Source organism: Manis pentadactyla, chromosome 3 (assembly GCF_030020395.1).
Source record: "Manis pentadactyla isolate mManPen7 chromosome 3, mManPen7.hap1, whole genome shotgun sequence".
NCBI classification, from domain to species: domain Eukaryota; kingdom Metazoa; phylum Chordata; class Mammalia; order Pholidota; family Manidae; genus Manis; species Manis pentadactyla.
In genome coordinates, this window is record NC_080021.1 from 58,790,329 (window position 1) to 58,817,613 (window position 27,285).

A 27,285-nucleotide genomic window follows, 5' to 3' on the forward strand; every position below is an offset into this window, starting at 1 on the left:
ATGTGTAGAGCCCTTGGGATTTCTGAGCACCCTCCATTTGAAATACCCTTGGCTTTTCTTAATCATGTGACTGCAGAAAATTCAAGATTTGGCAAAAGAGAAGCTCTCTAATACAAACAGGGGTCAATGGAAAAGAGAAAAAATGCCATCAAGGCTTAGAAATGGGTAGAGAAAGACACTCATAGATCCCAGAGGGGATCTTGATCTTGGAAGGACCAACTTTAAAGGCAGGTAGGGAAGCTTTGAAGAGGACAGGGGCAAGCTCCTGGCCTTTATCCTGGGGTGAACAGCACCTTGGCAGACAGTACCTCAGAGGGATGAACTCTGGTGATTTATGGTCTCAAGGAAAACCATACACTATACTTGGGGATGGGATGCAGACTCTGAGGGGGAGGAGCCATTGCTTCTGCATTCCTGCCCACACAGTTGGTACAGATATATTCAAGTCTAACTTTTTTCTCTATATAGAATCCTTAGGAGTTAAACCTAAGGTTGTGCACCCTGGATGAGGGCAGGAAGACTTTCATAATAAGGGCTCCAAGGTAGGGGGAAGGACACTAGGGTACTGAACTCTCTTAGTATCCGAGAACTTCAGTTGGAACTAGCCTGGCTCTCTGTCTGTTGAAGATCTATATGAGTTGGGATGGTGCAGGTTCTGGCATTGGTATCCTTTGGAACCTCTGCCTAAAGTGTGTGTGTGTGTGTGTGTGTGTGTGTGTGTGTGTATGAGAAAGAGAGAGAGAGACAGCGGGAGCTTGAGCTCACACTAGGGAGTGGTGGAGGGAGGGAGAAGAGAAGGAAAGGGAAGGGAAGAGATGGAAGAATATGAAAATCTTTGGCAAACTTACCTTTCTTCTTTCCTCTGCAGCCTCCAGTTTTTTCTGGATCTCCTCCAGGGACAGGTCTTTCTTCTTTGGAGAAGCTAAAGTTCGTGGGGCTTCTGAGATGGGAGATGGTGGCTTTAGGATCAGCTCAAAAGCCTGGCCAGAGGCACGTTTGTTGATTTGCTTCACTTCCATATCTGTGAAATGAATATTGGAAGAGTGTTAAGCATGCAGAGCGTGAAGCCTGGGTTCACTGAAGTGATGTGAATTCTGACGATTGAAAGGAGGACTGCTATGGTGGCAGACAGGAATAAAAGGCTGCCTGTGATCATTTGCTCTATATGTTTTGAACACACAAGACCTCTTTCTTTAGTATAATTACGGACATATTTTAACAGAATGAACACGTACAGTGTTGAGAAATTCAATAATGTCCATACAGAGTTGAATAATGGTAGATATACTTAGGAAAGAATAGCCTGAACTGATTTTAAACTAAACTTTGTTTTCTTTTTGAATAAATATGAGTTTCCCACGAAAATCAAGATTTAGATTTTTTTTTTGTGTGTGAAAATTACCATGCCTGGAGGCATTTTTAGGCTAAATGATGAGGAAAATGAAGTCCTTCAGTTCTCATGTATAATCCTGTGATTAGAAATCACAGCAGCTGTGTTAGAACCAATATAACTCTGAATGGCTGGAAACATTTGGCCAAGTCAATGCTAATGTGCAAAGCATCCTGCTGGTTCCCATTTTTCCCTTCTGTATGTTTGTTGGTCTGAGCCATCAGCATGTATAGTGTCCACCTTGGGGAGGACACTGAGAGGGGGTCTTCGAGCTGCTTGCAGGCTAATGGGGACAATGGACAAGATGATCAGATTATTGTAATATCATTGCTTCTATTTTGTTGCTACTTAGAACATCTTCCTTCAGGATACCTTAGCTATAGACAAGAGCCAGGAAGAGGGTCATTACAGTGGAGGAGGGAGGGGGCCATATCTGCTTATCTAATTCATACACTGTGTACATTTAAAAAACATTTAAATTTGTAAACTGGAGAACAGTTAGCCGTTATTTTTTTTCACCAGCAGCTTATGTGGTAAAGATAAGCAGATTATTAGACTCTAGAGTTTTAACTGTATATAATATGATTTATAATATAAAGTAATATAACATATAATATAAAACAGAGTGACAGCTAGCATCTGCTAGGACACTTATAATTACACAACCTCCAACTTAGTAATATATAATGATTAAAAAAAAATGCTCATTGGACAACTCTCAGTTTTAGAGGCATGTTCCTCATTTTGAGCCCAGCTAGCCTCCCTCTCATTTCAGCCTCCTGGTTCTCTGGACACTCTCTGCACCTTCCCAAGGTCAGGCTGTTGCCTGTGCTGCAGCGTCATTGTCCAAGTATTTGAAAACAGTTCTGAATTTCTGTTTCAAGGTTTTTTTCCCCAGGCTAAAGTTCATCAGGACCCTAAAGTGACACTCTTTTCAGGGCTTTACCACTGCATTACTCCTAACCTCAGAGTGCTCCCTAATTTATGAATGTCCCTTTTAAATTGTAGCAATCAAGATGGCCAGGTCTCCAGGACACTTCTGTCTGGAGCAGAGCAGAGAAGAAATACTACTTCTCTTGATGTGATGATACTCATTAATGTGCTTTAGCAGCTTGGTTAGTGCACTTGGAGGTTACAGTCGAGTAAAATCCCAGGTGAACAGGGACTGACCTTAGATCCTTAAATGCTAATAGACAATATAGACAAAATCAGTTCAATAAATCTATTGGAAACAATGTGGATTTTTTTCCACAAATGTTAAAAATTTTGCTGAAGGCATCCAAGTTTATACTTATTTCTTGAATACTGTTCTAAAATAATTTATGTAACCAACAAAAAAGATTCCATGAGAATGTAGGCAAATAAAAATAGCTTTTTTGGTAAAGTAGATGGGCCTTTACATGGCTTGGTTTATAGACATTAGAACCAGAGCTGCCTATATTTGTACCCATTTAGTGAGCGCCTCTTACTTGCTGTGTGATACTGAGAGAGTTAGTTAACTTCCAAGCATTCATTGCCTCATCTAAAATATGGAAATAAAAAGAGAACCTTCCTGTTAAGATTGTTGTTGACATTAATGATAAAGGATACTTGTCTGATTTCATCGAATTGAATACATTAGGTATGTGCAGTGTTTTATATGTCAGTTATGCCTCAATAAAGCTGTTTAAAAAATTAAACTGTAAAGATATTAAAATAAAAAAAAATAGGATACAAAATATAAAACATAGGCCACAGCACTTGGTGTTTATAAATACAAAAATGCCAATAATTGCTGTTATTAATTCTTATTATAATGTTTGCATTAAACACTTCAAATTATTATCTAATATAGACATACAAGGAAAGGTTAAAGACTTTGGAAATTTGAAAATTTCTACCAAGTTTGTTAGGAAGCTGTGCTTGAGCAATGTTGAATTGTCTGTTTAACTTCAGAGATTCAGCTTATACATATTCTGACTTTCTTATCCCCATCCCTTCAAATCCTCAATCAGCAGAAACTGTCAGTATTTCTCTGTCCCACCGGGACATATTTGTATAAGCTCTACTTCTGCAGTTAACCACACTGTGTTCTACCTACTGATCATTTGTATTTTGTCAGTCTCTCATGCTAGGCCCTGAGTTCCATGCCCTATTGATCTTGAAGCCTCAGTGACAACACACAGTGAGATATTAGAATCTCAGAAGAAACAGCTGAATTACTAGTCACAGCTGCAACTACCAGATTAAGGATCTGTCTGGTTTATTTGCTGACGAATGAACTTATATAAGTAGGCACTGGGCCTGCATTCTAATGAAGGTTTTGATTGGAAACTGAAACCCTTTCCCAGGAAGGACATTTCCTTATGAAACAGTTAATTATCTTTTATGATGCTTATGCCATCATATAAAACTTCAGAAGGAAAATGCCTTTGGGCCCTGGAATGGGCCTGGAAGGCACGAAGGGGTAAACTGCCACAGACCCTTCACCTAATCTTTACTTTATTTCTTTGTACATGTGGAAAAGAAAAAACAACTGTAAGTGAAGTAGCAGCAAAATATCTTAGCACTGTTTACTACACATATGACTCTGTCAAACATTTTGATTTTAAATTGACTGAATTAAGTGAGGATGATCCTGTTAACAAGAGCCACCATTTGGAGTGCTTACAAAGGGCCAGGCTCAGGGTTAAGCCTTTGACATGCACTAAACCATTTAAACCCCACAACAACTCTGGGAAGAAGATGTAGAGTTCAATAAGGCTCAGAGAATCTAGACAACTTGCCTGAGGTCCCACAGATAGTGGCAGAGCCAGGAGGAAAGAAAATGGAGTGGAATGCATTTGGATAAATCAAACTGAAAGTGTTGCACCGCAATAAAGTTCATAGCCACGCCAACTCCTTAGGGTTTTCTTTTTACATCCTCTTATCTGGGGCCTGAGTCATAAGTTCATTTTATTATTGGTACTTACTAGCTTGTTGACATGCATACATAGAATATGAGAACTTTATAAAAACTGAAATGAAGCAAAAACAGTGATGGTTACCCATGTTCTCTCTTGAGTTGCCTAAGTATAGGCATTTTCTTGCAAATTATGTTTTGCTCTAATTAGATCTTAGCATATTACGTTATTTGCAAAGAAGAGCCTTCAACATATTGTGGATGTAGATATGTTGGATGTGGCTGTTCATAGCAATCTAGCCATGTTTCTTAAGAGACATTAATGTGCTGTTATTAGCATCAAACTCACAGTGTTTTGAGCAACAGGCAATCAAATAAGACCTAATAGCTAGACACAGCAAGTCAATAGTGAGATCTACAAAATACTGATTTAACTCTATCAGCAGCTATAAGAGAGAAACAAACATATTCAAGCTTTTCCAAATGATCTAGCTAGCAGGGCTGGTTCCTGGACAGGCAACTCACCATCATAAGTGTAGATGCTGATGTTGCGAGGTTCTGGGTAAAAGCAAGAGCAGATCAGTGACAGCATGGACAGCTCCTTCATTTTTTCCTTGTAGGCTGAAATAAAAGACTCCAGGTTAGTATTTTGCATGTTTGAAATTTCCTCTTAGCTTAATTTGAATAATAATTATAGCCTCCAGCAGAATGAATATTACCAGGGACACTGCATTGCTTTCTTTAACAAAATAACCAAATGAAAGATTGAAACAGACCTCTGAAGTGTATATTCCTTATTGCAGAGGACATAATTGCACAGCATGGCAGGCTAGAGAAGTGAGGGAAAGGAAGGTAGAGAAGGGGCTAAGATCCAGCAGGAAAGAAGGGAGAGACAGGAAAGCCGGTGGAAACAGAAACCAACATGATGAGCAGAGATAGGTCCCTTCTAGAGCAAGTGCATGCAAGCCTATTGCACCTAAGTAAGATCAGGAGTTGTCCCCGGTGGTTCTGCCTGAATGGCCGCACAATCATTTGGGGATAGGCAGAGAACTTCTCAGGATAATTGTTAAGCAGATATATCCTCCAGGGACCTATGTTGCTGCTTTCTCTTCATCCCCAAGTACACTTTCTTGTATTTTCCTCTTCCCACACATACCAAAAACCTGGATCTGAGATCTGACAAGGATTGTCTTTCCCCTCTGCAAAACCCAGTTTGGATGCCCACCTTGCCAAGCACCTACTTCTTCCTTCCCTCCTCCTCTTGCCCTCCCCACGTCATTCTCCCCTTCCAGAGGCCTCCTGCCTGGGTAACTTCTGAGGGGATCTTATCACTGTTGGTCACCACTGGGACAAGTGATGGCCAGATAGAGGTGAGGAGGTGAGATCCTCTCACTGTTGACCATTAATATATTAAGAAAAATGGAAGAAAAATGATAGGTATATGGTGTACTACCTGTGAGGAAGTAAACAGATGGTGGTGGCCTAACATATTGAACCTTACAGATAAGGTTTACCTCTTGGCAGGGTCTTCTGATTGTTACTGTAGCCTGGGGGAAAGTGAGTTCCTTGGGAAGATGGGTATTCCCAGAAGTTTAGTTTGGGCATTATTGACCAATGCATTCTTTGTTGACTAACAGGAAACAGATTCCACTTGGATGCTTTAGAGCTACAGAGGATTAGACTGCGGGGGTCCTAAGAGGTCATTTAGTCAACTGTCCTCCCACCTCACCACCAATTTTCCAAATGAAACTGGCCCACGGAGGCCAAAGTCGTATGTGGTCAGTGACAAGGCTGGGGCCTCCAGATTAAAATGCAGTAAATCAGTCCAGCTCAGGGTTTCCAGGAGGCTTTCTTCTACCTTTACTTTCAGAATGAGGGTCAATGTGTTGAGAAGGATGCACATGCTCACATATTGTTGAGTCATATGCAAAGATCAAATATTGTCTTATTGCTTATGGTTCAACCTAACATACCCAGAGGGTCTCTTTAAAAGAATCTTCCTTCCTATTTAGTTTATTTCCTTAATATAAGCAACACTATTTGCCTTATGCCATGACATAATCCATTCTGAGAGATTCTATTGGGTGCCTTTGGAATTTTAGAAGGATGGAGCCATTATTTATTTGTCTTATTTATCTATTTAGTTATGATACTTATATAGGTCCACTTAAGTCTTTACATGGATGTTCAGTGTGAATCAGTTTGTCAGACAGAAACATTTGGTAGTTTAATACATTTAATTTCACGAGCTGAATAAAACCGAGGATAGCAAGGCTTTGGAGGCTGGTACCTTTCCTGTAAGATCATGCAATATGGGATCCAGAACATTTTGCAAAATTAAGCACATACTAGAAGCTCATGTTAAAGATATCAACTTTATTAAGGAGGGCCAAACCAAAAATAAAAATAAAAGATTTTCCATCTCGTAGAGAGGTAACAGATTAAAGCTGTAGAAGAACATGAATTTTCATGGAAGAGAAACTCAACATCTGTCCTCAGTTTCTTAGAAATGAAATTCAGTAGTTTTCAGTAAGACCACTGCTCTGATTAAGGCTGGTAAGTTAATGAAGGCAGTTGATGTAAAGGTGATCAGGGTCCAGCACTTTTAGAGCCCTGAGTATAAAGGATAACCACGGATGAGAAAAATGTTTGTTCTTTACTCTCCTCAGTGGCCTGGGAATAAAACCCAGTTGACTTTTGTGGGTAATTTCTTTAATGGAATCACTTTTTATTCTTTTTTTTCCCCTTTATCTAGAGGGCTGTGACTCTATACACTGCGTGAACCTCCCTGGTAGCGGCCATTGCATAGATTCTCTGGTAGAGCTGCTCTGAATCATAGGGAGCTCCTTAAAGCCAGTTGTAACCACAGCCCAGCAAACCCTGAATTTTTCCCCCCCACAGCAAAGGCATCCTCTCCATTAAAAAGGATTTCTTCTCCATCTGGTGCAGTTGCTCCAACGTTCCCCCAGGTGGCATGGCCCTTGCTATTCCTCCCCTTTCATCTCAGTCCTTCCCAAAATTTCAAGCCCAATTCATTTCATCCTTCTCAGTGTTTCTCTCTCTTAGAGGTTCTACTCCTAGTGCCTTAGATGCTACTTCATAATCATGATTATATACTCTTATACTTGATTATGTTCTGTTCAGGGTCATTCGCTACTGGTTTTTTATGTGTAATTTTTGTTTACAAAACTATAAGCTCTTTGAAGGCAAATGCTACATCTGACTTATGAAATAATTTTTAGCATAGTTCTGGGTGGAACTGAAAGCAGTTGTTCAATAAATAGTTGTTGGCTATCATGCTCATTGATTTTAAGTCAAGCTCTCTCAATTAACAAGTATTTATGATCACCATCTGTGGGCAGGAATTTCTGTGAGGCATTATGGAATTACAGAGAGATGTAAAAGGGTCCCATTCCCAAGGAACTTTCAAGTCAGCGAAGTGGAGTATATGGATATAAAAATCAATAGAAACACATGCATAATAGGTTAAATGTCAGTGGAGGCACCGATGATTGATATTAGAAATTCAGAAAAATCTCAAAGCCCTGGGGATGTCAGAAGAGGGGTCACAAACAGCTTCATGGTTAGGGTTGCCATATTTAGCAAATATAAATACAGGATGCTTAGTTAAGTTTTTATTTAAAAAATTTTTATTTTGGTATCATTAATATACAATTACATGAGCAACACTGTGGTTATTAGATTGCCCCATTATCAAATCCCCACCATATACCCCATTACAGTCACTGTCCATCAGTGTAGTAAGATGCTCTAATCCAAATATTGCATGAGACATACTAAAAATTTCCTTGCTTTTTTGAAATTCAAATTTAACTGGGAATACTGTATGGCAGCCAGAGCAAAAGGACTGGATTGTAAAGACTAAATAGTGTTGAGGAAAACAAGGAAGAAAGAAGATATATTTATTATTGTGGACAAGGAAATGGGGTTCTAAAGAGAGTATATGGAAGACTTTTATGGATAGGGCAGTGAGTTTGTGTTGGATTGTTAACTCAGTTCCAGGGGGCATCCTTCATGTCACGGTCTTTGTGAATGTCATTCTCTGTGCTCTGGGACTCCACTAAAGTGGGGTTTTCAGGAGTTACATTTTGATGGTAAGACTTCCTGGGGGTCCATTTGGTTCTAAGACTGGGTAAAATGTTTTGAATTTTTGCTCATGCTGAAGAGTTATGACTTAAAATAGTATGTTTACATTAAAACAAACATGGATATATAAATTTTTTACCAGAATGCCAGAATATCATGAGTTTTAAACCTGTGAGCTTAAGAGAAATTTAAGCTTCAGAGTCTAGTTTTGAGTCCACTTTCAGGAATATTCTTGTGGGAAAGTTTGAGAAGCACAGAGGTGGGAATGAATTGGTTAGCTGTAAGTCCTGGTTTGCCTGCACAGTTCTGGTTTAAGCATGTTAACAATATCCCCTTTTCACTTTCAAAATGCGGCCATTACAATTATCCTAGTAATAGGGAGCCATCGAACACTTGGTAAGTGGGGAGGGTTACCTGATAAAAGCCTCTTAGATTTATCTAGACATTTTGTGCAGGAAAGACGTGTTCCCAGGAGACACACTTAAGACACAACTGAATAAAGTTCGGCTCAGGAAAATGGTAGGGAGTGGCAAAGGAAAAAGAAAGGAAAGACACAACAGACTTTATGAAGGAAGAATTCATAGGCAATAATAACTGAATTTGGGGCCAAGGGCAGAGGGAAGACAGCAAGAGATCCTTATAGATGGGTGGTCAAGGGAAGCTTTCCAGAGAAAGAGTCACTAAAACTGAGTCCGGTAGGTTGGGTTGGCCTTGCAGAAAATAAGAATGTGGGTTGAGGTACTGTAAGATATATCATTTGCATAACCCTTTTTATTAACAATAAAATTTCTCAAGCAAATGTGAAGGCTATTAGAAACATGCTAATAAGATTTCACTATTGGTATTTCATACTTGAACTGATAATCACTTTCTTCATTCGTTTTTGGAAATCAGAGTGTATTAATTTTCACTATACTCCAATACCAACCAGAGTTGTATGCAAGTTTGTAAGATGTGGGTGGTAATAGGTAATTCCATATAATCTATTTCATAGTTGGTTGCATTTGCTAATAACTATGAATGTTTGCAAGTAAATGTATTTCTCTAGTGAATTCATTTAGAATTTAACCCACATGATGTATAATAATTCTATGGCAAATACCCAATTACCTAAAGATGTATGAGCAGTAATTGTTTTCCATTCTTCCAAATGGCTGCAATAAACTATGAATAATGGTCACAACTGTTATTTGTTGAACACAAACAATGCACCAGGCACAGGCCTAAGATATTTGCATGCATCTTCTCATTTAATCATCTCAGTGATGCTGAGAAAAGGTACTCTAGTAAGTCCATATTTACAGATGAAATAAAAAGAGGCAGACAGGTAGAATAACTTGCAACAGCCAATGGATTCTAAAGTGTGGAGTTTAGATTGAATGTATATCTGTCTGACTCTTATGTGTCTTGCTCTTAATGTTAAATCACTTCCTCCAAAAATCTGCTCAGGTATGTTACACATACCTTCACTGTCTACATATTGTTTTTAACAAGAAAATAAGGTGTTTTATTACTGATTTTTAAAAAAGAGAGTTCAAGACTTTTTTCTCTTCACATTTTTCTTTGGGATTTGTTCTTTAATTCCCACATGTGATTTATTGACTACATGGCTATAGGTAAGTAAAGAGATTTATAAAAAGAAAGTACACCTTATTTTTGTTTTTGACTTGTGGATTTTACTTAGGTGGTAAATACTGGTGCAGAAATGGCTACAAAACTCAGGAACAGTTTCTCAAAAGGAACTCTGAGTATATATTTATCATAGACTCTAAGCCCTTTGCTCAAACTTTCAAATATATCTTAATTTTATACACTTTGTTTCAGCAAGAAAATAATGCATGCTATTCATGACAATATACTCTATTATTTTTGAAAGGTCCAAATAATTAAAAGTAAATGGTTTAAAAATGTTCAATTTTCTACTTCACTTGGCTTGTGTGGGAACAACCATCAATATGAGGCTCTGACGATGGACTTGCGTTTTGGATGGCTCTGTTGAACCCCCAGGGTAAGCACATTCCCTTTCCTCCTTTCCTTTCTCATGTTCCCCTGTGATCATGTTAGTCTAACAGAAAATTTTCTTAGTAAGTCGCCAAATACTCAATTTGAATTCAACCTAAATTTTTTCTTTTGCAAGGTCACTGGGAAGGAACACAAGGAAAAAATCAGATAATACACAGAATGCAGGATATAGGTGCCTTGCACTGGTTTTATAGCAATTAGATCTGCATTGGTTCAGAGATTTCACTGACATTTCTTTATCTGAAGCTTGCCAGTATACAAACAGTGACTAAAAGGATCTCTTTCCTTAGGAAAAATCTGTTATTTACAGGTTCTGGTGCCTTTAGGACCTAGGAAATTGGAGTGATAGCTGTGAACTTTGTTGACAGTCCTCACTGCTGCTGCCAGAACTGCAAAGGAAAGCAGACAACAGCAGAAAACAGGGTACTTTGCTGGTTGGTTCTAAGAAGACCTGAGACTTAAACCCACGTTATTAAACAATGAACTCACACTACTCCATTGCTCTCTGAATTCTATCCTCCTGTCCACTACCTTAGTCTTCACATAGATGGGAATCAGTGACCTAAAATTTTTTTTCTTTTGGTGCCTTCTTTTCCCATGTCATAAATTAAACTCCTGATGCTCCTTCTAACTTGATTTGACCATTTGTGTGTTATTGTGTGTATGTGTGTGTATGGTATATTGTGTTTGGTAGTTTGGTTGTTTTGGGGTTCTAGAGCTCGAGGTCAGATTATTTTCTAAAAGTCAAGTCTATCATACCATTTAGAAATACTTTTACGTGGCTCCATCACTTGATTTTTTTCTTGAAGGGTGAAATCAACTAAGATGATTTTATTTGAAACACTTATATACTATATTGGCTTAATTTGGACCTTAAAAATCTTTGGTTGATGACCATGTGTTTGAAGATTCAACACTTAAATGAAAAATAAATCTCAGATTTTTAAAGATCTATTTTAACATCCAAGAAGATCACTGATATGAGGTAATGTTATAGTTATTTCTGCTATGCTGATGTAATGCTTATTGGCTTAGTATAAAAATGGATTCAGTCTACATTCATTCTACCCACCTGTTCCCCAAAGAATTATGGTTTCCTAAGATATAATGACCAGGGAGTGTTTGAGAGATTAATGTTGTGAACAGCTGAAATAGCATACTTTTTCTGTAGGAATAGATATCAAATCAAATTAAGGGACATGAAAGATCACTGCTGTACAACCCATCATTGGGTTTTACAGAGACATATGAAGCTCTTAAATTTAAATTCAATTGATTCTTGGCAAAGCCACTGTGATAAGGAAAAGAAATTGGATGACATGAATCAGTCCTTGTGATCAAAACCGTAATAAGAGCAGTAAATTGTACCAACTGGGGACCTTTACCTTTCTCGATTCCGGTTAAAGCTCCTGCTGAGTTTAATGAGAATGCCACTGCATCATGCTGGGTTTTGTTCTTTTTTTCTTTCCCCCACTAGAGAAATTCTTATAGTCTGACATGGAGATCAAACAACACAGTGGTTTACATGAGCAATGCAAGCACTTTATTTTGTTTATGTCTCAAGATTTTATCATCAAGTTAATTTTGAGTACTGAAGGATATTTCTTCTTAAGACTTCAATATATCAGGTAGTCCTAACAAGCCTAAGGTGATAGCTAGATTAAATGAGACAAAGTTAAATGAGACAATGCCAGGGTGAAGAAATGGAGCATCTGTTTATCTGGCTGAGTGGAGCTCTCACATAAAAATGACTCTTCTTTTTCCTGCCTGCCGAATGTCTTTTGAGGCTGCCATGATGTTCTCCAAATTGTCTTCAAAATGGCTTAATGTGTCAAGCAAGTGAAATCTCTCTCCATTACTTTGTAGTTTTTTTGGCTGAAGTGCAGAAAAATACTTTACATCCATTCTAATTCAACTAAATTCATTCTTCCTACATGAACTAATGATTGCATTTGTGGGGTCAATTTCTAGAATGAAGATGTTTTGGTCATCAATGACAAGGACCTTGGTTTATCACATGGCTGTCATGCATACCCTTTCTCCAGAAAATACACCCCAAATAAGCTTCTATTGCAAATAGATTTTTAGAATTAAATCTATGACTTGTGTCTTTGTATTGAATAAAGTGGTATAAGACTACATATTTAGTGAATAACCAATTATGTTCTCAGTGAAAGCAGAAACTTTCAGAAATGGAAAAATTGCAAAATAAAAAATCCCCCTGTAATATAAGACTCAGATGACTTTATCTTGTTTAATGAGCCAGTTTGTTCTCCTTGAATTGACCAGTGGTTTAGACACTGAGGATACACAATGAATTACAAGAGAATGCTACCTATTATCAAGAGATGGGGTTGCCTGTCTTCAGATAATGGAATATGCTAATTTATATAGAACACTGAGAAGAAACAGTAGGATTTAACAGAGATTTAGTGATTTGTCTGACAAGCCCTATCAGTTACACTCTGATTTAATTCAATCTGAAAGTTTGCTAAAAGTTCAAGATGTATTTCTTGAAGAGTTTGCATGTAAACTTCTGCTTCCTTGAATGGTGTAAAGTTCCAATGCACATGAGGAGCTCCTTTTGTTTTTTTGTTCTGAGTGTGTCTTACAAAATGTATACTACTTAGAATAGTAGGATCAACTGCAAATAAAGGAATTATGTGAACTTGGTGTTACTGCCAAATAATGTTAATTAAGGTTCCACTGAATAGAATCCTTATCTGGTTAGTATACAAACCATACTTATAACAGTCTCCTTAAATGTTTTCTTATGAAATTATTAAATAAATAATTAATAGAAGATAAGTATTCCAAAGGCCACAAAAGCCTCATATAGGGGCCAGCATTTTGTTTGCTTCCAAAAACCTAAGAAGAATTACAGGATCTCATTCAATGAACTTTGTAAAATGCACAGCATGTACCATTTATCTAACAGTGCCCTAAAAGTTGGATTTTCAAATCATATTCATTGGAGTTGTATTTCAGTCGTCCACTCAAAACCTGTGCAGTTTATGCTTATGTAATTGGTATAGTGAACAAAAACTGAACAGTCAGGTAATTTTTTCCCTTACTGAAAACATGTCTTGTGACTTTGCTAGTCTACTATCCTACAGTCACTTTCTGTCAAAGAGAATAGAATGAACAAAATACACATTAAAAAAAATAGAATATATAAATACTGTTAAGGTTTAGAACTATCTGATTTCAAGCAATGATTGCAGTGGTATTGTTCCTGAATACCTCTGGGAGCATGTGAGAGGAATGGGAACTTTGCTGTGAGTGTGAGGCATCGTGTTACAGCTGCCACAGTGTGATTATCCTCAGCAGCCACTTTTTAGGGAGCTGACCCAGCATGAAAGAAATCTTTCAGGTTAATCTAGTTATGCCATGAAAATTGCTTTGTTTTGGAAATAAAATGCTACGTCTAGAAGCTTTGCCACTTTAAGATTCATTTTCTGAAATAGGGTTTGTCAGATCATACACTAGAACTTGAATTAGCATTATTTTCTGCAAGGAACCTAAACCACTATATAAAGCAAGTGTATTATGCCTTAATCTTCTGCATGCTGGTCAGGTATGTGTCACCACTGTTAAAATACAAAAGACAACTTAGTCCAGGTTAAGTTTTCTAAATTTTCTTTGTTTCACATGCTTTTTTTTTTTTTTCTGGGCATTTTCTTTTAAAAGCTCTTCTAAGAAATGGTATCTTCAGTGGTGCAGTTTTGCATGCTCATGTGATGATGTGTAGTTTTGTTATTCTTTTCATGCCACAGTATCATCTTGCCATTTTTTTGTAATAAAGCAAATGGCTACAAGAGAAGATAGAGATTGAAAATTGGGTTTTAATTTATGTGAAATAGCCCTTTTAGGGCTAGAGGGTGGTGGCGGGACAGAATGTAGAAGTGAGAAAGCAGATGTAACAAATTGAAGTGATGGTAGGCTTTAAAAAATTATCAGTATCTTTCTTCAATATTTGACTGTCATGTTTCTAAATCTGGTTGTACATTTTTGATGTTGGGTAATAAAAGGAATTTATTTTGCATTGTGTGGCATTTTTCTTTTTCTTTTCTGAGATCTGGGAAGTCTTTATCTTCTCTTCCAGAGCATTTGGAGCAGACTTAAAAAGGTGGTCACATATATTTTAGTCCTCTTGGCAAGCCAATTCCTCTGCCTGTGAAGACCAGTGACTCAGGTATAGAACAAAGTTCTTGGGGTGCATCCAGCACCGTTACCTGCTGCTGCTCCAGCTGACCGATACAATACATGTACTCCGTACTACTCCCACAATTACACATTTTCATGAAGAATGGCATTTTTCTTTTACTTTACAAAATTCTGGAATGTGGTAAGACTCAAGTGAAACTGTGATCTTGCAAAGCAGCACGAGTCCAAATTACTCCCATGTTACAGGTAGGAAAATAAGTATTAGATGGTGACTGGATTATATGACACTTGAGGTCTTTTCAGAATTTAAGATTGTTTTACTTGAGTAAGTAATTTAACCTTTCTGGACCTTTTTTTCACCTATAATTGGTATCTCCAAGCTCTGGAATTGTTATGATTCTACAAATTAATTTAGCAAATTTTGTCTTAAATGCAGTAACTTTCCCATTGCATATAAATTCACCTTTTTTTGTTTGTTTTCCTTTAAAGAAAGTAAGGGCTTGCTTTGTCAACCTTCCTTTAAACAAATTATTTTAAAGTGTTACATTTTAAAGAAAAGGAAAACTTACTCTTGATATTTCTGCTTTGCTAATTGCTTTCTTTTTCCAAATCCTCATATTCGATAATATTTATATGATAGATGTAAAATATTGTGATAGGTAATGTACTTCATAAGGCAATTCAGGTTTTGAATTTCAAATCATCAGACTATGAAGGCAAGTTTCACTTTTTCACATACAACATGAAAGATTTATTTTTGGCTTTACCTATAGTTTTTTCACTGTTAGGCAGAATAAGTGATGCATAAAAAATCTAAGCTTTCTGACTGCCATCTGGAACTCTTGAATTCATGACACTCATTCTTAAGATAAGAGAAGAATTGTGTGTTGGCATACTGGCTGAGTTAGATTGGAATAACCTATGCATTTTATTTTATTTGCAGCAGCAAGTTCCATATGACTTGGTCATATACAGTCCCAATTAAAAACACTGAAGGCAAAATGGAATCAAATGTTTGATCTGCCTAGATAAAGATGAATTGGAATTTGGCATATAAATTGCTGATATTATAAAAAAATCACAACTTGGTCCTATGTAACACATAAAGACACAATGTTTCCTCTCTTTTATGGCCTATTTTCCCTAGATTTATTCAGCCTAAATATTACCCATAAAAAAGTGGCATGCTTTGGAATATTGCTCACATCTTCAAAACATTTGCTAGTAATAATAGGTAGAGCAGGACAGAGGATCTGTGTACTACCATGCGGTGACGATTCACAAATGTCTCCACAGGTGTGACTCACTCAGTTCCACAACCACAAGGCTGGGTTTGTATCTTCCTAACAACAGAAGTGAATCAAACTTAATGGCTTCCAATCCAAGGACCTTTGAGTTTCTTCTCCTTTCAAAGACATTGTATTTTTCTGTCTTGTTTCACACGGTTTAGTCCTTATTCTTCTGATGTTTTGCTTGCTGCTGTTTCTTACCAACTATATTTAAGCTTCTTAAGGTTGAGGGAAGGTGTCACATCTAATGTTTTCATTATACCGGCCCCATGTAAGGGCATGTGTGGCAGTTTCTGTGTTCTCTAAATGCTTGTCCATTGGGTGCTGGGCAGGTTGGGGCTGCCATTAGTTGCAAATACCTGCTGAATCTGTCAGTGGCCCAACTGGCTTCTCCATTGAAACTAGGTAGAGTGGGGCTTAAAAGTGCAGATGTTGGGGCCAGATTGAGCTTAGCTTTTCTCTCCTCTAAATTTACTAGCTTCATTTTATGCTACAGAAAGGTATTTCTGTGTATTTTGAAGTAGCCTACTGCTCTCACATAGCCCTTATTCCAAAGCTGTAGCTATTTGATAGTTTCAAAATGGTACTAGTTGGGATGGAATTATTGTTTGGTTCCCAGGAGAAATTTAAGAAAGCCCTCCCACCTCTAGCCTTCATGATGTCAACTTCACAACAGTAGGTAATCAACTTTCTCTATTCAAGCAGAAAAAGGAGGCAAGGAAATGTTTGCTCTATCTTTATATGTCCCCCTCCAACCCCAATACTGACTAAAGGTGAATGTTTACCCTGGGAGTTAAGAATATGAATAGGAGCTGAAGACTTATGAGATGTTTTCATCCTTAGGTAGTTTATTAAACACTGTGAGCATGAGTTTATTTATCCACACCACAGAGATAGGATATTGTTCTAAGGATTGAATCAGGTTGAAAAACTGATAGAAGATTGTCAGTATCTAAGATTGATCTTTTCTAAATTGATCTGTATTCGAGTGACCTTTTGAAGTTTTACTGGGCTTGGGCTAGTGTAGTGGGGTGACACCTTGTTTCTCATAATGCTGCCAACTTCTCTTATCTTATCTGTACCTCATCAAGTCATCAAACACAATCAGGGCTCCTACTATGTCCAAGGAAGGCTGTATATATATATATATATATATATATATATATATATATAGATAGATAGATAGATAGATAGATAGATAGATAGATAGATAGATAGATAGATAGATATAGGGGTTAACCAGGTGGGCTCTGGGGTGAGACTGATTTGTCTTAAATACTGACCCTACTATCTATTGGCTGTGTGATGTTTCCTCTCTCCCTTTCTCACCTGTGAAAATGGAGATAATAATTCCTATAAGGTGCCTGGCATGGTCACAGAACTCAACAAAGGAAGTATTCAATACATGTTAGCCAATAGTATTATTACTGCCAGTCACAGAACGGCTGTAGGGGAGACACAGTAAATGAAATTTGGATATAAGAAAAGAATGTCTGTAGCAAAACAGAAAGTTAAAACACAGCTTACAGTGAGGATGCTGGATGCAGTGGATAGAGTGCTAGATTTGAAAGCTAGCTCTGTCCTGAATGTTTGTGACCTGCAGCAAATATCTTAAATTCTCTTGGCTTTTGTCTTCCTTTCCTGTCAAATGGGGGTAATGAAACCTGCTTCTGGGTTGCCATAAAAAACTAAGTGGGAAAAAGCAGAAGGAAGACATGTGACGTGTAGATGGCTCATGCATACAGTAGGGAAACAGAAGTGATGAGGAAGTTGATAGCAAAAATATGCTAGATGATATATGGCTAAACCCAGATTTATTGTTAGACAATAAACCAATAAGAATTCACAGGAAAGAAAGAAAGATCAAGGAAAGCTAGATTCCAGGTTAACTTGGAAAGCCTGTTGCTGTTTGTTTCAAGAGCAAATCCTTTCTCAGAAGTAATTCTGAGAAATCCTATTTGACTTCTCAGCTGATTATCCTCACCCTATGTATTTGCCATTCACTTCTAAAATGCACCCAAAGTGATGAAATGTGTAGTTTTCTGAACAGAGTAACTTCATGGCTATTTGCTATTTGTCAGGAGTGACAAATCCCTTTGTAATAAATTTAAATGGTAGGCTTTCATTCTTTTCAGCTATGTAAGTAGGACACAAAGTCCAGTGTTCTCTGCCAAGTTACATTTATTTTTTGCATTTCTTTTCTTGGATAAATTGTAACAGTTTGCTGCAATTCATAACCACGACAGACTGCAACAATGTACACTGGTTGTTTTTTGAAACGTCAGTTTAAATTTCAGCAAATGGAGTCCAATTCTTTCAAAAATGCTTATTCCAGTTATTTCTTCAATGTTAGTCCTGAACTTAGAAAAATTTTCATCCTAAAAACTGTCACTTTCTTTTCTTTGTTCTACTACCAACCTTTTTAAAGCCAAGGTTTTTAACAGAAGAAATGTGATTATTTTCTACCTTTGTGTTTTAGCTCAATATTTCAGAACTTTGTTAGGTTTCCTTAAACTGAGGAAATGCCTAAATTTTCTGTAAAACTGAACTCTCCTATCCAGTGGGATGTATTATGAACTTGTGAGGATTTAAATTGTTGAAATGCTTTCATATAAAGCTTCTCCTTTGTCATTATTCTACATTTATGAGAAGGCAGGAGTCTATCTTATCATCTGTTTTTTATGGCCTATAAATGTGAAATATGTTGAGTATTTTTACATGTATATTGTTATAATCAGCAGTATCTAATTTGAAAAAGAACTATACTAATAAATGTAAGCATATGTTTCTGTTAATATGCCTATTTGAAAAAAGGCTATACTTACAAATTACATTTCTATTAATATGTCTGCAGTTATGTCATAAATAAAATTCCTAGTTTATGTACCATACATTTATATAAATTGATATTTTGGAAGCAAAACAAAATACTTAGATTGCTCTTTTATATTAGTACTCAATTATCCTTCCTCAGGCCTTGGTTAAGTCAGATGAATTTTAATTTGATGTCTCAGGATATTTTTATTACTCTAATAATTACATTCTGCTAACACCTTAGAGATTTTTACTAATTGGTACCTGAAGCACTATTGATTGAAAAGGTGTTACTTTCATGAATGACTCTAAGTATCCATACCCTTTTCCCTACCATCTAAGGAATATTATCTGTACTGTTTGGTTATAGTATCTTTGTTGTGCTCATCTACGAATGGTTGGAGAGGAGGGAGGCCAAACTAATCCGGAGAAGAAAGTACCTGGAGTTATCCCTGAAAGAAAAGATCTAGCTGAAGGAAGGGTGTTGAAAATGGAGGTAGGACAGCAGGAAAGTGATAATAACAACCACAATAATAAGTGGGAGCTAGAGGGTTAGACTGGAGAGGTAAGGACTAGAGATTGTATAAAAACCAAGTCATGGGGTATCTGGATGAAATGGAGTGGTTAATAAGATTTTAAAGAATGAGAAATTCTGTATGGGTGTGTGTGGTGTGATGTAATTCCCCCTTTCCTGCTCTTCAAGAGACCTCAGTGTGGACTTCACATTTTAATGCTTCTGGAATTGTTTATTTCTACTGAATATGACATTTTATGTTGATGAGCCTTACTGGGTAGGCAAGAAGGGTCAATTTATTGAAGTTATATAATGTATTTGAAGTTTGGTGAGATATGAAATAATAATAAGGAGACATGATGAGAAACATATGCAAGAGAAGTATACTTTTAACTCTGGCATTACTCAGAATGCATTTGTTTTGGACGTATACTGTATTTTCTGTCATAAAATATACCAGCTCTCCCTCTACCATAAAGTATTAGTGAGTAGTGATCATTTCCTAGATTCCAAGTAATTTCTAATAGATTTGTAAGTATATGTAGAAATCACAAAGTATAAGAATTTAGATACTTACTTTAGATCATTATTTTTATTTAGTATTTTTGTCATGTATTTAGAAGGTCAGAGAAGGAGATTAATCTTTCATTACAAAGTGCTTAACATTCAATTGCTTACTTAATTCTCTTAATAACCATATGACTTAGGTGCCATTATTTTCCCCATTTCATTACTGAGAAAACTGGTATGTAAATGATAATTTGCTCAACGATTATCAGATGTGAATAGCGGAGAAAGGTTCAGTACCATGCCATATACCCAGCCCACCTCTAATCCGCGAGTTCTCTCTTACACATGACAGTAATATTCCCCCACCTAATCTTTTTTGGAGGGGGCTGAACTCACAGTACTGTTTTTAATTTTCAAGGATTTTGTATTCTTTTAAGTTCCATGGAGGTTGCATTTCTTACTATGCAGAGCTTTTCCCTTTTGTTTTTAACTTGTGGAGGCAGCTTTAAAATAAGCTTTCCGCTTAAAAATTTAAAAATTTGGGTTTGGGCTGCTTTGTCTATACTGAGCTTGCACAGTTGCTTGGGGGGCAGACTCACAGTATAGAGATTATAGAGATGGTGCTGGCAAGAGGCAAACATGGAGCCAGATGAGAACTTTGTACTGAGCTTTACCTCTGGTTTGTCAACCCTCTCACATATTCTTTATCTATGTGCTGAGGTACCCCTGCTTTACGTGACACTTCTCTTAGCTTGGCGGCTGTCATCCTGGGCCACTATTCACCATCCTTCTCTTAAAGAAGGTCAGGTTGGGGAACAGTTGAAAAGGGATTGACTGTACTAAAACTTTGGGTGAGTCTGTTGCCTCTTCCCAGACAGTGTTTATTTAAGAAGAATTTTAAATTCTTAGGTGGTTAATAAGATTTTAAAGAATGAGAAATTCTTTAAACTTAGATGGGATCTAAGCATAGCCCTTTAAAATATCAGAGAGTATTGTCTGAGGAATTCACTCAACATTTTATGTCAATTTTTATTATTTAGGAAGTATTTTTAAAAAATCAAATGACTCAGTTTCTGACATGCTCCTTTTTCCCTCTTTACTCATCCTAAATGCATGTGCAATGGTATTTTCATGAATAAAATATCCAGTTATTCTATCTAATGACAATTAAAAAATGCAACCTCTTGCATTTACATACTATTTGACAGATACTAATCACTTTCACATTCATTTCCTCCATTCTGAAAACACCCCTCTCAAATAAAGACAAGGTGCTGAATTAGAGGAATGGAGAGGAAAGGTAACCTGACCAAGGTTGGTTAGCTGAGAGTAAAGACTAGAACTCAGGGCTTCAGAATCCTGCTCCTGGGCTCTTCCTGCAATACAGCACCTGCAGGGCTGCTGGGCGTTGGGGTCTCTGCTGCTTTGAGTCCACACTGAGAGCTGGTGAGAGGGGGAAAGTTTAACTGCCTGGTACCCCACTGGGTCCTGGCATTAGGTTTAATCCTAGTGTGGTTCTTGACCAGCAGCATAAGCACCACCTGGAAGCTTGTTAGAAATGCAGATTCACAGGGCTCACCTCAGAATGAAGGAATCAGAACCCTGGAGGTGGGATCTGAGGTTCCCAAGTACTGCTGGTGCTCGGTAAGCTTGAGTAATAGATGCCTGGCTGGACTGGCTGAGAGAAATCAGTTAAACATTTAAACTTTGCATCCTTTGGGTGGATCACAGTACTTCCTAATTGATGTTCTTAGTCTATCATCATGTACTGTCTTGTAACATTGTGGGGTAGTGTAATAAAATTGTTAAAGTGGTGGAAACTTCTATTTATAAATTACTATTATTGGTATTCACTTTTTTTGTATGAACAGGTCATTTTCTTCAAAAGACCAAATTCCCCAAGGCTAAGGACCATGCTTGTGTATATTTCACAATACTTAGCACAGGCTTCAGAAGAGATTTGGTGCTTGAATCTATTTTATTTTAATTAATGCCATGGAGTATTAATGACTTTGGACTGAAGGCAATATGCTTAGTATGTGGCTCTCCTCACTTGTGTATATTTGATTACAGGACAGTGGAGTAAGTGCTAAATTTTATTAGTTTATTTTTTGTTTTATATAATATATAGATATAATATATAGCATACTATGTATTATAGTGCCTCACAGCACTATTCTACCTAACATATATTTAATATCATATATCTATCCATATATTATATCTTTGTTAGACCTATATTCTAGCCCTGGTTCTGAAGCTCAACACCTGTGAACTTCACTAAGTAAATTCTTTGAGCTTCAATTTACTCCTTTTAAACAGAGTACAATGTATAGGAAGCCCATCTTATAAGTAATTATATGAAGATTAAAATGGATGGAGCAGGTGAATATTTTTTAAGAACCGCAAGGTCCAATATAGGTAGATCATGATATCTAATTTTTTTGAACATTTTTCAATTTTCTATGTTTGCTTTTTTTTTTTACTATGAATGGAAAAAGTAGGTCAGAAGAAGAATGAAAAGATGATTTTAAAAGTGAAACAGTAGTCTTGGATCATGTAATCTGTGCATCCAAAGACCAGAATTGGCTCTGGCAAATTTCCATGTGTTTGAACGATGATAATGACAAGGATGCTACCCGGTGCTTCTGAGGTACAGCTGTTTTAAGACTTCAATCACAACTACGGATACTAGTTCTGGGGATAAAAAAGAACTCTCCTGTAGCAAAGACAGCTGTGTTTTGAAGCAGGGTTCCAAAGCAGGCCATAGTAAGGCTAGCCTCAGTTCAGCTGCCTGAGACGGCTGACACCTCTTCCTGTGAGGGTCTGGGAATGATAACAAGTGACGTCTTGCTGAGATTCTCTGGTCTCAGTTTAGCAACAGTCAGTATAGTATAAGTTCTAGCTTTATCCTGTGAGTTAGGTTTCTATCACTAGGAAGCCCAAACTGAAAGATTATTATTAAGTTTACTGTGAGCAGGTCTGTTGGATGAAAATTAAACTTTATGGCTGAAGTTTGTAGAAAAACATCTTCCAATGCGGAAGTGGAATCTAATAAAAAGTTAAACTTTAAAATACGCTCTTGTAATAAAGTATTTGTGGGACTAAGTTTAGGTAAACTTCATCCACTTCTTTGTATCCTGACATACAGACATACAATTGAAAGAGTGACATATTCATGTTACTGATTATTATACTAAGTGCTTGTACTAATCGATGAGGTACAAACTCTGATATCAAAAGTACCTTTGTTCTGGAAGAATAAGTGCTAAATAAGCACTGTTACAGTAATTGCCTTATGATTTTGGTTTAAAAAAATCAGTTTCAGACAATATTATTTTTAATGTGCTATGTAATAACTATAAGTATGTATTTCTGATTAGAAAAAAAGTTTGAGATCTTGTAATTTTTCAAAGTATTAGATATGTTCATCTGGAGGCCAACAAAATTACAGGTGAGAAAAACCTTAAAATTTTTGTTACAGTTTTATAGTATAATGTATGGCTTTTTCTCTTAAGCACAATTCCTAGAGAAGCTGTATTTCCAGATGACTAGTAAAATGATTGCTGAAATGCATTAATTAACCTTTACATTCACATAAAAGTGTTTTGTGAGAATAAATGTACACAAAATGTCACCTTTAATCATGACTAATAAAAATGGGTTACATAAACACAGGTTTTACTACTGCAAATGTTTCCTTGACAAATGATAGGACCTGATTCTTTCATTAAAAGATAATTTAAAATGTTTCACTAGGGATTCAGAACTTTCCCACAGATCCTTCCTGCCTGCCTGTTTAAATAAAATGAAGACAGTCTTGAAGTAATAGCTAATAATGATATTAAATATGGATGCCTGGGCTGTATATCTTTTAGTTCTAGATTTATTTTATAAAACAAATAGGAAAATTAAGTACCTAGGGTCTGTGGAAGTTATTAAAGATCCATTTTAAAATGTGCTAACCATGATGGTACTGGTTCGATTAAAAATTTTTTTCTCCAAACTGCTCGTCATTGTGTCCACTCCAGAAGTCCCTGCTGCTCCGCTAGCTGAGCCTTCAGAGCACTGTGGGCTCCATACACTACAGCCCCCAAGGTCTCATCCTTCTTTCCCCAAAAAACCTAAACGATGGCTGTTATTTTAATAGGTCCCTGGTTAGCTGTTAAAACTAGTCATCAATTTGAATGTCTTTCTTGTTTAGGTGCATCTGAGTGCTAAGAAAGGATAAGAGCATCACAGGTGTGTTAAACAAAATGGCTGTATCACCGGTTTGCCCTCCCTGGTGGAAAGATGGAGGAGATATGAGTGCAGCTGGGTAAAGGCGCAGATTCTGGAGCCAGATGGCCCAGGCCCATATTCTGAATCTGACTAACTTTGTGACTTTGGGTAAGTCACTTCACCTCTCTGTGCCCCAGTTTCTTATCTGTAACAGTACCTACTTTTTAAGATTATTAGATAACTACTGTAACTAATAGGTGTAAAGTGCTTCATGCCTACATGTTACATATGCTATATAAGGTTAAATCAATATATAAAAGTCACTCCCTACTGACTCTCTGAAGTTGATGTCTATGCTAGAAAAATGATTCTTGAAAGAAAGCAATGTTATGGGAAAACTGCTCATTGAAGGGCTGGTTAAGAAATTTTTTGGCTCAATCTTAAAGGTCCTCAAGTTTAGATTTCTGTTCTCTCCAAGCGAGGTATATACACAGCCCCACAACAGATGGCTAGGACCAAATGTCTGAGGCATCCATTGCTTTCCCAATGTTGTCCTAGCATGCCCCCCCTTTTTTTAATGTACCAGTAGTTTGCAAAAATAGCAAGTTTCCTAGCTTTTGAAAGACCTGAAACGAACAGTTAAAAGCAACAGCAACAAGGAATGGGTTGACCTTGAGGCTTAATCTGATTTCATGCTGAGTAACGGTATATTTTACCACCTCTGGGGCCAGTTTTAGTGGGCAGTACGTTTTTAGTGCCCTGTTAGGGAAACGTTATATTTCTAATTTGAGATATTTCATGAATAGTATCACTGTTCCAGAAATGTGGCAATGTTTGCATGGTCAACCACCAACTGCTGGGGAGGCCTGACAGATGGTATCTTTGATGATATCACTTGAAGACCTGCTTTTTCCTCTCGGTTGACTTTTTAGAAAGTTAGTATCGAATAATGGGGGTCCTTCATTGGCTTAAGGAAGCAGAATGCACACACATAATCTCTTTTCAAATATACAGCCACACTTGAAAAATTATTAATTATTTTCTCATGTGGTATCCAGGAAGAAACTCTCTGTTAGAATAATTTGGAAGTCATAAGTATGGATATATAGAAATATTGAAAGGCAATTTTAGTGTTGTTCAATCCTCTTATAATTTCCTCAGTATATGGAGTATTTACAGTGAATTAGCTGTATGGTAAGTGGGGTTGCAGGCTTTTGCAAATTATCTCCACGACTAGAAGACTCTGAGGTGAATGTTTTTGTTCTGCACATTGCTTTGTAAATAGCCATAAGCTCACAATACTGATTTATCATCCTTCTTAAGTGTGCTACAAGCCACATTCACTTTTTCTTAGACACACACACACACACACACACAAATTCTCACTTTCCACATATCTTTTGAAGGTTTTCTGTTAAGTCCAGCAATATGAATAAATGTTTAAACATACAATTAGGAAAGTCATAGCATAGAACACACAACTCCCAGAAGAAGAGAATACTGAAGTGTATGAATTCAGAAATATTTCATAAGGACTGTCATGCATTTAAAAATGTCAAGACCAGAGCTTATTATGAAAGGAACATGTATATCACAATTTTATGTTTCTAAAACTGATGTGTTTGATGGTTAGAATCAGCATTGTTTGGGAACCTGTTAAGAATGCAGAATATCTGGCCTCAACCAGACCTGCTGTATAAGAATTTGCACTTTAGTGAAAATCACAGGTAATTCATCCTCAAAGTTTGAGGAACAAAATAATATAAAACTATTAATATTTTATAGATGGATTATACTTACACAGAATATGAGGAAAATGATTCCCTAACAATGCAAACATGAAAAAAAATCCACTTTTGGTGACCCTAAGAATTAGTTTATGCTTGTCTTAATTTTTAAATTTAAAGAACAGTGCCACATTGTATTTACATTTTACCTACGAACCTGAAAGCTCCCTAAAGGTGGACACTGACATTCAGGTCTGTCCCTAACATTAAGCACATTTTAAATAAATGAATAAGTAAACAATGTTTTTGTTTAATTTATTCCTTTATTTAAACATTAGAATATTCTGTTCCTAAGTAGTTTTGTTATTACTACTGCTCATTTTCTCCTATTTATCCATTACAAACCCGCAAAAGTAACATAAATTACATTATAATAACAATGTACTGAAATGAGAAAGTAAAATAACAGAATAATTAGCCAGGGCCCACACCTACTTTCAGATCATGAAGATCACTCATTTCATTTCATCTCCTTGACAAGGTGGACAAACCCTTTCACCCACTCAGGTAAAGTCTGGCATAACTTATCTAATAAGCAATTGAATGTTCCAGATAAAATTTTTCTTTTAGCTAAATAGTATGAAACTGAGTTTAAATCAATCACTACTTCTTTAGAGAACTTGATTGCCCTCTAGTGGGGTGAGAAGTTAATGCAGACTCCAAGGTTTTCCAATTGAGAGAACCAGGCTTGGTTCTGGAAACATTTGGGTCATCGGCTAATTTGGTATTTTTCTTTTTGTCTAGAAAATTTCTTGCATGTTTTCATACAAGGTTACAAGTTCTTTGACAACATAAGAATGTGTGTTTTTTCCAAGACCAAAAAGGAAATTGGTTTAAGCTGGAGATTAGTAGTTTAGGGCGGCCACACCCAGAGCAGGTAGCCACGGGCTGGGAGGCCGACTTCTTCCTACTTTGGGTGAGCAGCGAGCTAGTGGGGTGGAGTGGGACATACAGTCAGTCCTACATAGAGCAAACAACAACGGTGATTGATGAATCAGGAATTTTCCTGAAGATGGCCTGGATTCATCAATGACAAAACTCCTCAAATATGTAGCTGATTCATCTTCCATTTCATTTTTAATTGTACAGATTTAACTTAAAATTCTGCTTAATAGAAACTACTAGATAGTCACAAAATTTAACTCTTTTGACCCCAAATTATCAAATAAAAACAATTTTATTGTGTTAATCAGCTTTATGGCACTCTGAGAGGACACTTCTTGAATCAGAGGAAAACATAGTCTTTTGCAGTATTTTCATCACTGAGAACAAGCTACTTGACAGGGGACATATTGTGCCAAATGATCAGATGGTCATTCCACAATCTATCCATTAATGACTAAAAAAAACCCCAGAAACTAAGTAAAAGTGTTTTTAATGCAACAAATAAAATCCTGCTAAAAATGTTAATAAGGGCAGAAGCACTTGGTCCAATAAAAATACTTCTTACTCCTTAGAATAAAATAATTTACTATAAGTCACATCTCAAAACTATAGTGAAAACTGACTAAATTCTAAATTTTAATATTACAAACCATCTAACCTTAATTATTTTAAATACACTTTCAGAGAATTAAATACAC

At 36.7% G+C, this 27,285-nt stretch overlaps 1 protein-coding gene across 1 annotated transcript in view; it reads right to left on the bottom strand.

Annotated features, from left to right (window-relative positions):
• STMN2 (stathmin 2) overlaps positions 1-27,285 on the bottom strand; it is a 50,807-nt gene that overhangs the window by 20,088 nt on the left and 3,434 nt on the right. The window contains exons 2-3 of the mRNA XM_036887517.2: positions 4,797-4,892; positions 849-1,021 (exon numbers count right to left, since the gene is read on the bottom strand). Coding sequence (XP_036743412.1) covers positions 849-1,021; positions 4,797-4,892 — 269 coding nt within the window. The remainder of the gene's footprint in view (positions 1-848; positions 1,022-4,796; positions 4,893-27,285) is intronic.